We start from the raw sequence: 14,484 nt of genomic DNA, 5'->3' as shown, positions 1-14,484 counted from the left end.
CATAACAAAATAGGAAAAATTATTATACCATTTATATCCAAATATTTATGTGACTATTAGAAACAGAATTGGTCATGTGAAATTTACTGAGAAGGAATAATTTGAGTAAGTGTCCAGCGCGACTAAATTTACTTTGGTAATTATGAAAAATGGTCAGAAATTCCTGTCTCTTCTTTTAGCAATTTCACCATATTCAGCCATACACTAAAGTCCAATGAATTCTGACAGATATTATAGTTTAGAAGGCAAAACATCTTTTCATGAATGTCAAAATAAGTGGATTCTTAACAGAAAGTCTTTTTTAGGTTATTTCAAGATGTTCTGGATGTTGTTCCACTCGATTAACATTTTTAAGGAATCTGGAGTTGTTGTCAATACTTCTAATATTATATGTAATAGACCATATCAAACATAGTACTGGACTGTCTTTGTATTCTTGATACCTTGTGGCTATGAAAGTTCAAACAAGATTAGTGTTAAATATTTTTCATTTCATTCATGAAACCCTAGAGCATTCATAAAAAGTTAATTTTCAATTCTTGCTTCTGGAGATCATACAAATCTTGATAATGTTATTTCCTTATTATTTTTAGGCCAACAGGGTTAATGATCACTATATGGTTTCTTTTTTTTTTTAATTATTTATTTATTTATGATAGTCACACAGAGGGAGAGAGAGAGGCAGAGACATAGGCAGAGGGAGAAGCAGGCTCCATGCACCGGGAGCCCGACATGGGATTCGATCCCGGGTCTCCAGGATCAGCGCCCTGGGCCAAAGGCAGGCGCTAAACCACTGCGCCACCCAGGGATCCCCGACTATATGGTTTCTAAAATTTTAATTGATATTTGACAGCAAGCAAAAAAAAATAAAGATGAATAATTCATTTGTGAATTTTTGTGTGTGTGTACTAAAGAATTTAAGCCAAAGATATTTTTTTAAATAAAGATGGCTTTGTATAAGGTGAAATATGTTTTTCCCAATAAGAAAAGATATATACAGATGGTACAAGATGAATCCTTACTTTATTAGCTTTCATAACATTTTACAAGAGATAGAAACAAAATCTCAAAGCAGTATCCTTACAGTAATATCTTATAAGTTCTAAAAATCTTTTTCTAAAATGCTCAGGAAAAACACTGACTGAAACCATTAGTTATTTGAGATCTGCAATGAGCCAAGTAATTTCAGGTTGCAAACTTTGAGTTCTGTCAGAAACCAAAACTAATATATCCTTAAATTTTAAATCATGAAACAAATATACCCTTAACTTTTAAATCATTAGCTATTATGTTTAAAATATTTTAAGTATTTACACTGAATGCTTTTTTTTTAAAGCACAGATCATTTGGCATCACAGATCATGTGGCATCATATGTGAATTTTTAAAACGTGTTGTATTTCTTATTCTTTGTAAGTTTATTCCTAGAAGAGTATTTTTTTATCTTTTGTTGATGTTTCCTAGCCCATAAAACTATTATAAAAAGACAATGCTTTATGAACTAGTTTTGTTTTGTGCTCATGTAGCAAAAACCAAATCAGCTTACAAACCTCAGCATTTTGATAAAATAAACACTGCTAAACATTGACATCCTAAATCCATCCGATTTAATATAGAAGAAAAAATGTCTTTAACGTGAGGCACATTAACAACAAATAAAAAATGATTCTAGTTTTCAGAATGGCAGAGTAAGTTGTGTGAGAAAATAACATTTTATTTAGAAAATTTTAAATATGCTTTTTCTCTGTAGTGCTTTGACATTCCTACTCATTTCAAGAAATCTTTGAGTCATGATTTAATTTTTTTGCTTAACTTTATCTAAATTATTATGTACAACATAACTGCAAAGATGATACTTAGGAATGTTACTCATTTTTGCTAAAGAAGTAATTATCTTATTATGTAATTAAAATTCTTCTATAAAATCATGATCTTATAAATCCAACCATCACTTTTCTCTTTACAAACCTACTTTCATTGGTAATTTTTTTTCTTACGAGGTAACCTTAGTTTTCTCATCTGTGTAGTCAAGGAGTAAAATAAGATTCTTTTTCATTAATTATTTATTTTACTTGGCTAACCTCTACTTGAACAACTTCTGTATCATTCTCTAATTTGTCATTATCCCAATGCCTTTCTTACAGAGAAATATGTTATTTCATGCTTAGCTCATTACTTGACTTTCATTTTTCATATTTCTCTTATATAATACATTCTTTTGGAAAGTCTTTCCTAATCAGTTTGGCAGCAGTGATGCACAGGTCAAGCTGTGTCCCAATTCCTCCATCTTTCCTGTCTACGTAAGTCTTACCTCTCTCTAGAACTCCAACACTAGAAAACTTTCAATGACTGTACATTTTAGTTGAGCAGCTTCATTCCCATCCATGATTTTAACTTGTCCCTTGATGATGGTTGGTGGCTACTTCATTGAATGAAATCAATCGTTAACACAGCAGGTTAAGCAAAAGATAATATCTGTGGTTCTTTCAACGTGTCCCATCTTTCATCTCCAATCTTTAGTTCTCATTGCAACTTGATATGTCCTTTTTTCCAAGTGATGTTACATACAACTTTCACACTCAATGTATAAATATTTGACCGTTAGTTTCAATTTTAATTACATGCTTACTGACTTTAAATGCGTTTTTTTAATGCATTTTTATTCCTAATCTTGAATCTTTTTTTGTTTTCTTTTGTTTATTTTTTCCTAATCTTGAATCTGTACAGCTTCCACCTATTGATTTTAACTTTGAAGATCCTATAGTCTATTTTACTTTGAAAATCTCCAACACTTTTATATCTTATTAAAAATAAATCTAGCTGATGCTTCTTGTTTTCTCCTTACACCATACGTCTTAGAGTATCAATTTAATTCTACATGTGTTTAATATAAATATTTTGAAAGAAAAGGTCAAGCCAATTGCACTGTTTTAAATTCTCTATGATTCTCCTTGAGATCTTGAGATTCACTTTATTAGAAATTTTGCATTATTATTGTCTTTCTTTCTCTGGCTTTTTAAACTTCTGTTTTTTTCTCCTGAAATCTCCTCATTGGCACTTAAACATGCTTCAATCTCCTTAATCTTTGAAAATCTCACTTAAACCAAAATATTCTTCTATCTACTGCCATGGATCTCCTATTCTTCAGAGACTTACTTACTGGTATGTTTTTATTTTTTTCTTTATTGGCATTTACTGGCTCCATTTAACTTTCTCCAAATCCTTCTTTAATCTGCTTCTATGTGATTTATAAATACTTCACTCCACTAAATTAGCTATTGCTAAAATAACAAAGGAACTCTCTCTTGCCAAGTCCAAAGGATATTATTCAGTTATCATTGTACACTTATTTTTTTTTGGCAAATCACAATAGGTAAGCATTCCTTCATTAAACATCTTCTTGCTTTGATTTCTGCAGCACCACAATTTCCATATTTTCTTCCTTAATCTTTGTTCACCTTTTTGTGTGTCTCATTTACAAGCTCAGTTTTCTCTGCCAGACACTGAAATTCGAAATTGCACTAAGTTTGTTCCTAGGGTTCTTCTTCTTTTCTCATATATCCACTACTTTGTCTTGTATATTCAAGAGGGCTCCAGAATCTGTACTTATAGCCTTGACCTTTCCCTTGTACTCCAGACTTAGATATCTAACTTCATTTGACAGACCTATTTAGATGTTTCTGAGGTATCTCCAACCTACTAGGTATAATATTTTCCCCCAACCTTCTTTTGATGTTATTTTTTAATTTCTCGGTTTAAACCATAAACCAATGAGTCACTCAACCTAAACCTCCATTTACTTCTTGTAGTTTAATAATGACCAAACATTAGCTGTAACACACACACACACATACACACACTCATACTCACACACCCTTTGAAGTCTTAGTTTTCTTTTTATCTCCAACACCACTTACCTGGTGCAAGTACTGTTTCCTACCTAGATTTCTGTGTGTTCCTAAGAGCTGTGATTAGGGGCATCATAGCCATCTGTATTTGTTAAATGGTCTTACCCAAAGGAAAAATAAACTTTTAGTGCCTTCATGACAGGAGGTAGTTTTATAACTTAGAGTAAAGTCCCCACATAAATTAAGCTCCTTTCTTCCCAGAGAGCCTGGATGGTAGTGGTGCTTCTCTTCTTTGATGATTGTAGTTCAAGGATGGCTCCTCGGTCCTTGAGAGAGATAGTTCTGGGCTCTAAAGCTGATAAAAGGCTTTTAAAAAGATTTGCGTCTGCAAGATGCAAAAGAAGAATTTACAATTACATATTTTCTAAAGTGAGTAATGTAAGAAAAAGAAGAGAAGAGACCTCAGTGGTTAGACCATCTGGATTCTGGAAAGGCCAGGGTAAAAATGAGGTCAGTGGCTTGCTCACAGAAAGAAGCCCATCTAAAGTTGAGAGAATTGAGGGAAACAAGTCATCTTGGTCACCCTTTACCTATTTCTCTGTCATCTTCTAGTACCATACCATGTTCTTTGACTCTATGTGTCCAGCCAAAGCGTACTTCCTTCCGTTATGCCAACCCACTAAATTCATGTCCAAGATGGCATCTCTTAGCTGCTTTTTTCCATGTCTAGAAAGTTATTCACCTCTTTATGTAGCTGACATGGACTCAGGCTTCAGATATCAATTCATGATCCTTCCTCAGGGCATTCTTTCCTTCTTTCTGTCTTTTAATTTTTTCCCCCTGCTTTTCTGGACATTTCTTTAAACTTTGTTTTCTATACTTTCACTTTAAGTTTTCATTTATGATATTAGATTTAATATCTATTTGTTCCCTAAATGTGTTTTCCTTCAACAGAATCCATTTATTTATTGTTTTTCATTTATGCAGTATCTTTTACCTCTCTGAGGACATTTATGCTATTTTGTTTGTTTGTTTGTTTCTTTATATTCATGTTAGAGGCTCCCTTCAAATATCTGGTTATCTTTGGCTGTTTGATAATATATAACAGACTCTAAAAGGCTCACTGGAAACTCTGGTGCTTTCTCAAGACTGAAAAACTGTGAGCTTTGTTATAGGGTGATGTGTTGGATCATTTTGTTGGGATTCCGTGATATAGAATTGATGTAGTGTAATGATTAAAAACATGAATTCGGTAGCTAATCTGCCGGTGTTTTATTCCTGGTTTTGCCACTAAGTAGCCACATGAATTTCGGCAAATTATTAACCTCTTTATGTTTTAGTTTTCTCATTTGTAGGATGGCAGAAAAGATACTTATCACCTAATAGAATTCTTATAAAATTTAAATGATTTAATATTTATTTTTTTGATTTAATATTTATAAATAATTTAGAATAATGTCTCACACATTATGCTGAACTTTATCTGTTTTTTTTTTTAATCTTTATCATCATCTCTCTGGTGCAGCTCAATTTTGCTTGAAAAGCCTTTTATTGTCTCCACTAGTAGAGTTGTAAAGAGCAGGATAAAAACAGGGCTGTCTGGCCTCAACATTGGTTGTAGACTCCAACTTGTTTCTTCTGGTTTTAGTACAGCTTCCCCTAGCTCACATGTATCCAGTGTGTTTTTGTTTCATCTCCAGAGAATAAAACCTCTAGTCCTCTGTTTGTGTAGGATGGAGTAGTCACCATGCTGCCCAGAGAAAGAGGGTGGGCAGAGATTAAGGATCCAACTTTTTTTTTTTTAATCCAACTTTTTAAAAGACATTCTTTCAATAAATTTTACTTGTGTTAGAACTTTGGTCATTCTGGCTTTGAGAGGGATATAGAAATGACAATCATTGAAAGTTTTGTGGGCAAGAGAGGGTTCTAAAGGTTGCTTAACTGAGTTACAATTCACCTATCTGCTTCTCAGCTTCCAAAATCTTGTTTCTGTTGTACATTGTCCCATTCATTTTTGCCTTGTGGTTTCATACCATAGAAGAGAACATGTACTGGAATATGGTATTCAACTTGCCATCTCTCCCACAGTTCTTGGTATTTTTTAAAGAAAATTAAGATACAAATAATTTGATTATAAAAATATCTTATTATGGCATTGTGTGCTTACCTGTAGTGTCTTATTTGATCCTCAGAAAAACACTGAGAAGTTGGCAGATATTTCACTATTATGCAAGCTGAAATTCAAAGATATTAAGTGGTTTGCATAAGAACATAAATTCCATTAATAAGATATACAGCTAATGATCATTACCTTTGACTCAGCCTACATTATTCAGAATCTATATATTACTTAAGTTATAGGTAACCAATTATTTCTGAGTGGTTAGATTGATAGAGAAAAAATCATCTTACACTTCATATTCAGCCTATGAGTTGTTCAGATAGTTTGTTCAAATACTTTGTAGGTTGTCTTATTCACTTTAAATTTAAGGATTTCAGTGAAATTCATGTTGTACAGACCTTTTGTTTTTAAACCTGATGCACTAGATTCTCTTCACTACTAAATAGAATAGAAGTAATAAAATTGCCAAAAGATGCTAAAGATTAGTCTGCCTTTTCAACTTTCTGTAGAAATAGGTGAGAGTTGAAAAGCATCTCCCCCTACCCCCTGCACATAGAGTCTACAGAAGTAGTAATGATTTTAAATCATATTTCTTGTGTATTTTCTACATAGAGTTGTGTTTTCTAGCCAGAAATGAGAAGTGCAAAGAAATGGCTGTGCTAAATTGGAAATTGAGGTCAAAAAATGACAACAAATCAAACAAGCCAAATAGAATATGTGTGACCAGCAGACAGTCAATATTTCTGAGTTGAAATGTTTCTTGAGTTTTTTATTTTTTTATTAAGAAAAACAAAACAATTTGAGTGACATTTCTATCTAAACCTATTCTACACTTTTAAGAATAATAGGAATATTAAAAAAGGAAATTTTAGTAAAGCTGCACAAAAATCATAGACAATAGATTTCTGAAAATCAGAAGTAAATCAATAGGGAGATACTTGTGTAGCAATGGAAGATTGGAAATGATTAGCTTCAAATGAATATCAATGATAATTTCTAGGCAGTACTCAGAAATAAAATATGAGTGGAAGAAAGCATTCAAAAAATTTTATATGAAAATACATTTTGTAAAATCTTTATTTCATCAATTAAAGGCTGTATTATAGATTAGATATTTCAACTGTAAAATAATTCTACATTCACATTAATTAAAAGTTAAACTATTTAGATCTGTAAAGGCTAGATTAGAAATAGTTTTTAATTTATTTGTTTTCAGTTGTTAAAAATGTTTGATCTGTTTACACAGCAACATATTAATAATGGATATGTTATTATACTGTTAAAAACGTAATTCTCTTTCTTAAAATTCCTTGTGATATATAGTCTTTAAATTAGAAAGTACTACTTCTAATATTATACAATTTTATAACATATTATGAAATTCTAGTGTATAACAGAATATTATAAAAAGAGAAACATAATTATGTAGAATTTTATAAATTAATAGACATATTTAAATGTTAGTGCCATTGTAAAATTCTGTTCCCCCCCGAGACAAAAACACGAATGTTCAAGTTTTATTTAATTTTTATTGATGAATGGAATGTGTTATCACAAATTGGAAATCATGTAACTAAAACAATAAAAAATTTATTGTTAATGTTCTTATAACTGAAACAAAGGAGAGAATTTAGGCATTTTATGGCCAATATGGGTAAAAATAACTTTTTGTACACTTTCTTGTCTCTGTAGTTTTGGCCTCAGAGACCACGCCCATGTAATAATATTATACTATCACCCTCTGTTAAACAGTTATATTTTAAACTATCAACTGATGAGTGTGCAGTTTTGATGACATACATTTTTAGATTTATTATTAATGGGATTATGTATCTATCTATTATCAGCTATAGATTTACTACATCAAAAACTATGTCTAGTTTATTTTATTTTTTTATGTAAACTCTCCTTGATCTACAGGTGAGCCTTAATTTTTATTTTGTATTTAAGTCTTTCTTAATGCCAAGCCTTAGGAGAAAAATTCTTTACCTTTGAAAGGAAGTGAATTTATTCTGGCTATCCTCATTGTGTTACTGATTTGAAAAGTCAAATGAGTCTATGCAAAATCTCACTATTGGCTTAACTATTCCAATAAGGATTTCGTCATAACCTTAAATATTTTTTTCATTTTTCTTTCCTATTTCCAACATATGATTATTTTCCTTTAAATAATTGACATGCCACCATAGCTTCTCAAATTTGTAATCTTGTCAATTTTATTTTAGATGTTATAGATACTGTTTTTCAAAATTGAGCCACTGGCCTTTTAGCATGTGTTAGTGTTTCACTGGAGAGCAAAGGTTTGCAATTCTACTCTCTTCTAGCCCTAATACTATACTTGTTTTTAGAAAGCAATCATTGTACATTTAGGGTTTTCCCCCCAGTAAATGTAAGGTTTTATTCTTCTATTGTCATTGAAATAGTGCCAGAAGTTTTCTAAATAATAATGTGCACCTACCATCTAGTGGAATATCTCATTTAGAACCTGGCCTGGCACATGTAGGACTAAATGCATACTTCAGCTGTAAAAAGAATGCATATCTATTGATTTGAAAATAGTTTTAACTTTTTATGACAGTGCAACAAATATAGTGAATATTTTCCTTTATTTGTAGCTTCAGTATTTTTTTTTGTATTTGTATAAGAATTAAGTAGGATAAGGGTGCACTTTTCATAAGCAGATGCTAACCTTTTTCATGGTTGTTCTTACCTATACCTTCTGAATGAAACCTATTTCTTTCCTTTACTAGTGAAAGCCCTTATTGAGAATTTTCAGTTGGATATAAAAACTTCAATTTTATTGGTCCAGAATTCTTTAGTTAGTAGGTCTGAATGATAGATTTCCTGTTGTCCTGTGGTAGGCTAAAAGAAGTTCTGTGGTATCTAGATTGTCTCCTAGTAGAAATTTTTATTTGTAACAAATTATTTTTATTTGTTCAGCCCATATCTTTGTGTACTTGGAGGATAATGTGACATCTGTCTTATAGTCAACCACACTGGGAAAAACAAAAACAAACAAACAAAAACTCAAGGTTTTTTAGTGTCGGTGTCCAGTGTCTGTGTCTTCCAAATGTTGTTATACAATGTTGAAAGATAAAATTAGACACAGGAAATACTCATGTGAGATACAAGCCCAAAAGTTCCTTCTATCAATCTTGTTTTCTCTTTTTTTTAATGGCCTTCTATTATTTATTAGCAATGCATTTTTGAGCATTAAATTATTTTCGATATGTTTGTTAAAGAAATCAGTGTTATACCTGGAAATATTAGAAGAGGAACTGCTACAAGGAACTCTTTTGCTAAAAAAAAAGATTTTATCTTAAAGAGAGAGACACAAAGAGAAGGGCAGAGACATAGGCAGAGGGAGGAGCAAGCTTCCCCACGGGGAGCCTGAACAGGATCCCAGGATCACAACTGAGCCAAAGGCAGAGACTCAACCACTGAGCCACCCAGGTGCCCCAGTGAGGAACTTTTTATACAGATTTTGATTTCTTCGTTTGAATATTACTATTATTAGTAAGACAATTATAAGGTATTATGGGTAAATGAAATATAGTCAGCTCCATATAAATATTGTAGGATCACATGGAAACCGAGGATTATCTTTCTTACGTATTTTATTTTTCCCTAGAAATCAAAAATATCTACGTATGACAAAATGTGGGCCTTCATGAGTAGCAGGAGGCAATCAGTACTCGTCAAAAGTAATGAAGAAGGAATCCAGAGAGTCCTCACCTCTGATTATGCTTTCCTAATGGAGTCAACAACAATTGAGTTTGTTACCCAGCGGAACTGTAACCTGACACAGATCGGCGGCCTTATAGACTCCAAAGGTTATGGCGTTGGCACCCCCATGGGTAGGTTTTATGTCAGTCACTTGTTCTTTGCTCATTCATCTCAGTTGTGGTGAGAAGGAGGAAAAACAGTGCCTCCTCCATATGCCATTAGGAATATTGCTTATAACAAATCTACCTTGTTTTGTTCTGTCACTATATGAAATCAGGAAGCAATTGGGACATCTGCTTCTAAATAGGTGAGTAATGAAAGAAAAATTGATTTCTACCAAAATGTCCAGTAGACTTTTTTTTGCTGTATCAGTGTTGAAAAAACCAACAACATCAATATAAAAGACCTTCTCAATTCTACATTTGAAAAAAAATCTTGTGAATAAAAGTTTTGGCATTTTATTTTTTCAGATTTGTGTTTTATGAGTATAGTGTTTGACTTAGAGTGTTAATTAAAAGAATAAGCCACAAAATGGTTCATTGGTTTCTGTGGATATATGTTTTATTGTTTTATTTTAGAGAAGATAATTGCTTAATTTAAGAGAAATAGCAGAATGTTTACCAGTAACATATCTAGAATATTTGACACCAGGATCAATTATTTTTAACATCCTTTTCCTTTCATATGACAAAATTATTTTCAATCATAATCATGAAATGAAATAAAGGATTAAAAAAAGAAGTGAAAAGAAAAAAGATAACAGTTGCCAGAAAAGACAATGAAAATTTTGATTTATTGATATTCATATATGTGTATAATATATATGAATATGTATATATATCTATATAACAAGTGCATTCATACACAATATTATAGTACCATGTACATATGGTGGGCATAATAATTGTTCCCCCAAAATGTCCACGGCCTAATCCCCAAAATATGTGAATATGTTATCTTATCTGAGAAAAGGGACTTTGCAAGTGTGGTTGAGTTAAGGATTTTGAGATGGGGAGATTACCCTGGATTAACTAGGTGGGTCCTTATAAGGAAGAACAAGGTTTGGAGTCACAGTTGAGGGGGCAGGATAATGGGAGAAATGAAAGGAAGAATGTTTTAATCCATTTGGAAGCCTGTAAAATAATACCAGAGATGGGGTGGCACCTAAACAGCTGAAATTTATTTTTCACAGTTCTGTAAACTGGAAGTCCAAGATCTAAGTACCAGCCGACTCCTTGTCTGGTGAGACCTGCTTCCTGTTTGATAGCTGCCTTCTCACTGTGTCCTCACATGACAGAATGGTCAGGGATCTCTCTGGAGTCCCTTTTATAAAAGCACTAATCTCATCCATGAGAGCACTATCTAATGACTAGTCACCTCCCAAGGGCCCCACCTCTAAATACTATCATATTGAAGATTCAGTTTCAATATAGGAAGTTGGGTGGCCACAAACATTCAGACCATGGTGTCGATAGTAGATAGAAAAAAGAAACTGAGAGTGATTTGAAAATGCTACCTGCTGAACTGAACATGGATGAAAGGGTCACAAGCCAAGGAACACAGATGACCTTTAAGAGTTAGTCTAGAATGCAAGCAAACATTCTTTCCTAGAGGTTGAAGAAGGAATGAAGCCCTGCAGACTATCACTTTTAAGACTTCTGACATTCAGAACTATTAGAAAATATATTTGTGTTGTTTGAAGCCACTAAATTTGCTATAGCAGAAACAGTAAACTAATATTATATAATACAATGTATTTTTTGAAATAAAGGGGAAAACAGCTATTCATTGGCCCATCACAGTAATAGATAATAATATTATAATTTTTCTGAGCCTTAACTTCTACAAATTTGTTCATAACTGGGTCAAAACTGATCTTCATTTGCTTACATTTAATAAATAGCATAACCATTTTTGTTAATTTATCTTTACTCATAAATTTAACTTTAATTTTGAAAAATTGAACAATTTCTTTCAAATAAATGTATATACAATAGTTCGAAAGTTGGGCATAGATTTATGAAAATCCAATTTCATAAAAAATTCCAGAAATTATGAGACTATAAATGTCTTTGTTTCTTTGAGATCATTCCTAGCAGCTTTCAAATGTCTGGGAAGTCCAAAACTTTTCCACCATAAAGACTTCACCAAAAAATGTCTACACTAAATTCTATCATGTTTGGTAAAGTTTTCTTAAATTTATTCATAGTCCAAAATAGCTTGGACTGGATTTGAGAGAATTTTGAGACACTAGCTCCTATAACACTACATATTTATGTAGTAGAACCAAATAATGATTCCATAGTCACTGTAGAAGTGAAAACAAGCAAACAAAAAACCCACAAAACCTTGGATTCATACTCCCCATTTATGCAAGTGTAGCTGAGATCACATGTATGGGGAGTAAACTATATAATGGAAATTTTCCAAAGAGAATACAATATTTATTAAAGAATAAGAAATTAAATGTGAGTCAATTCAAAGCTTAATAGAAGTCAGGTTATTAAACTCAACAGTAATAATTTAGAACTTAGGTGCACAGGAGATATTTATGAGGTGGAATATTTTGTGACATGTTTGCCTTGGTAGTGTGTAGTGATAGTTGATATTCTTGTTGTTTTTAAATTCTGTACGCAAAACATCTTTATTGTCTGAACCAAGGAAAAAACTCCCAAAGCCTTGCTGTTGTTACGCCAATGTATGTAGTAATTCAGAAGTTTTATAGTGAACATTAATATATTATAAATGTTTATTAATGATTGAGTTTTCATAATTACTACTTGAGGAGCAAAACTTTGTTGATGGAGTGCTCAAACTATGGTATTCACCAGAGTTAGATCTGATGTGATTCTTTCCCCTCAGTGAGAATTACATAATCAACTCAGAAACTTCGTGAGTTCATGTACCATTTATTTGGAATTTGTAATGAGTGACTTCTTTGCCAATTTTTCAAGTATACTTTACTAATTTATGAAATGGAGTATAAGCAAGTTTATATTTTAGGCGATAGACTGATAAGGTGCTATTAGTATCATCATTTGCAACAACCTTGCAATTCCCTAAAGGGTATTATGCTAAGTGAAGTAAGTCAGACTGAGAAAGCAGTATGATTTCACTTACGTGTGGAATCTGAAAACCAAATGAACAAGGAAAACAAAACAGGAATAGACCCATAGATACAGGAAACAAACTGCTTAGCAGACATGAGAGAGGTAGAAGGGCAGATGGAATAGGTGAAGGGAATTAAGAAACACTAACTTCCAGTAATAAAATAAATGTCATGAAGATGTAATGTACAGCATAAGGAGTCTAGTCAATAATTGTGATAGCTTTATATGGTGACAGATGATAACCAGACTTAACATTGAGGTCATTTTATAATGTATAAAAATATTGAGTCACTATGATGTACAGCTATGGCTAATAGGGATATTGTATGTCATTATACTTCAATTAAAAAACAAACTATCATCATGTAGTATTATGCACAATGATATTCTAGATTTAGCCTTGTTGTTTATTGTAATCTTGGACAAGTCATATGAAAGTTATGACTTCTGGAGTTCATTTCTTTTTAATAGTGAAATAAGGGACACCTGGGTGGCTCAGCGGTTGATCATCTGTCTTTGGCTCAGGGCGTGATCCCAGGGTCCAGGATCCAGTCCTGCAATGGGCTCCCTGTGAGGAGCCGGTTTCTCCCTCTGCCCATGTTTCTGCCTCTCTCTGTGTCTCTCATGAATAAATAAATAAAATCTTTTAAAATAATAATAATTATAATTAGTAAAATTAGAGGGTTATTGGAAGACCTAAGGTTATTTAATTTAAACTTACAACATTTCTTCTGATAATGTGCTTGACAAATTCTGAGAGTTTGTTCTAAACTGGGGTAGGAACTACATGGAGAAACATGGTTAGCTGATGTCTTAGAAAAAAAAATAAAAATCGAGCAAACTGCATTTATGAGGGGATGGGAACAGTGACTTGATAGGTTCCCATTGCCTTATAGTTTCATCTGGAAAGAGCTGGAACAAATAAATGCATTTTTCAGTGTTGTCTCTGAAAAGGGTAAGATTCTCAAGTGTCTTTACCATCTTTTGCTGGTTTACATTATCTGGATGAGGGCATAGATCTTTGTTTCTTTGTTGTGTAAGCCTATAAAACAGTACCTGCATTCTATGTGCCCTCTAATATTTGTCGAACACATGAATTCTACATCTGAAAATGTGATGGTGCAGCAAGATTTATAAAGAAAACACATAAATTTTAGAGCTAATAATGAATATGACATTTTACATTATCAAATGTGATGACCTCATTAAACAAACGTGAGTAATCCAGGATAATGGGAAGTAAGATTTGAAAAGAATGTGTGAGAACTTTGCAATGTAGCACAGGTATTTTATTTTATTATTGTTTTTTGTTTCAAATTTTTATTTAAATTCTAGTTAACATAGAATGTACTATTGGTTTCAGAAATCGAATTTAGTGATTGATCACTTACATATAACACCCAGTGCTCATCACAAGTGTCCTCCTTAATGCCCATCATCCATCTAGCCCATCCTCTACCCACCTCCTCTCCATCAACCCTCAGTTTGTTTTCTGTAGCTAAAAGTCTCTTATGGTTTTCCTCCCTCTCCTTTTTCTCTCCTACCCCTATGTTCATCTGTTTTGTTTCTTAAATTCCACATATGAGTGAAGTCATATGGTATTTGTCTTTTTCTGACTGACTTGTTTTGCTTAGCATATTATACTCTAGCTCCATCTATGTCATTGCAAATGGCAAGAT

The 14,484-nt window shown here is 32.5% G+C and overlaps 1 protein-coding gene across 7 annotated transcripts in view; it reads left to right on the top strand.

Moving 5' to 3' along the window:
* Positions 1-14,484, top strand: part of GRIK2 (glutamate ionotropic receptor kainate type subunit 2) — a 1,064,497-nt gene that overhangs the window by 1,019,626 nt on the left and 30,387 nt on the right. For all 7 annotated transcript variants that reach the window (XM_077902956.1, XM_077902954.1, XM_077902958.1 and 4 more), the window contains one exon: positions 9,601-9,826. In XM_077902956.1, coding sequence (XP_077759082.1) covers positions 9,601-9,826 — 226 coding nt within the window. The remainder of the gene's footprint in view (positions 1-9,600; positions 9,827-14,484) is intronic.

Source organism: Canis aureus, chromosome 7 (genome assembly GCF_053574225.1).
Source record: "Canis aureus isolate CA01 chromosome 7, VMU_Caureus_v.1.0, whole genome shotgun sequence".
NCBI classification, from domain to species: Eukaryota; Metazoa; Chordata; class Mammalia; order Carnivora; family Canidae; genus Canis; species Canis aureus.
Note: the sequence above shows the minus strand (reverse complement) of the source record. Positions and strands in the feature narration are given on the sequence as shown.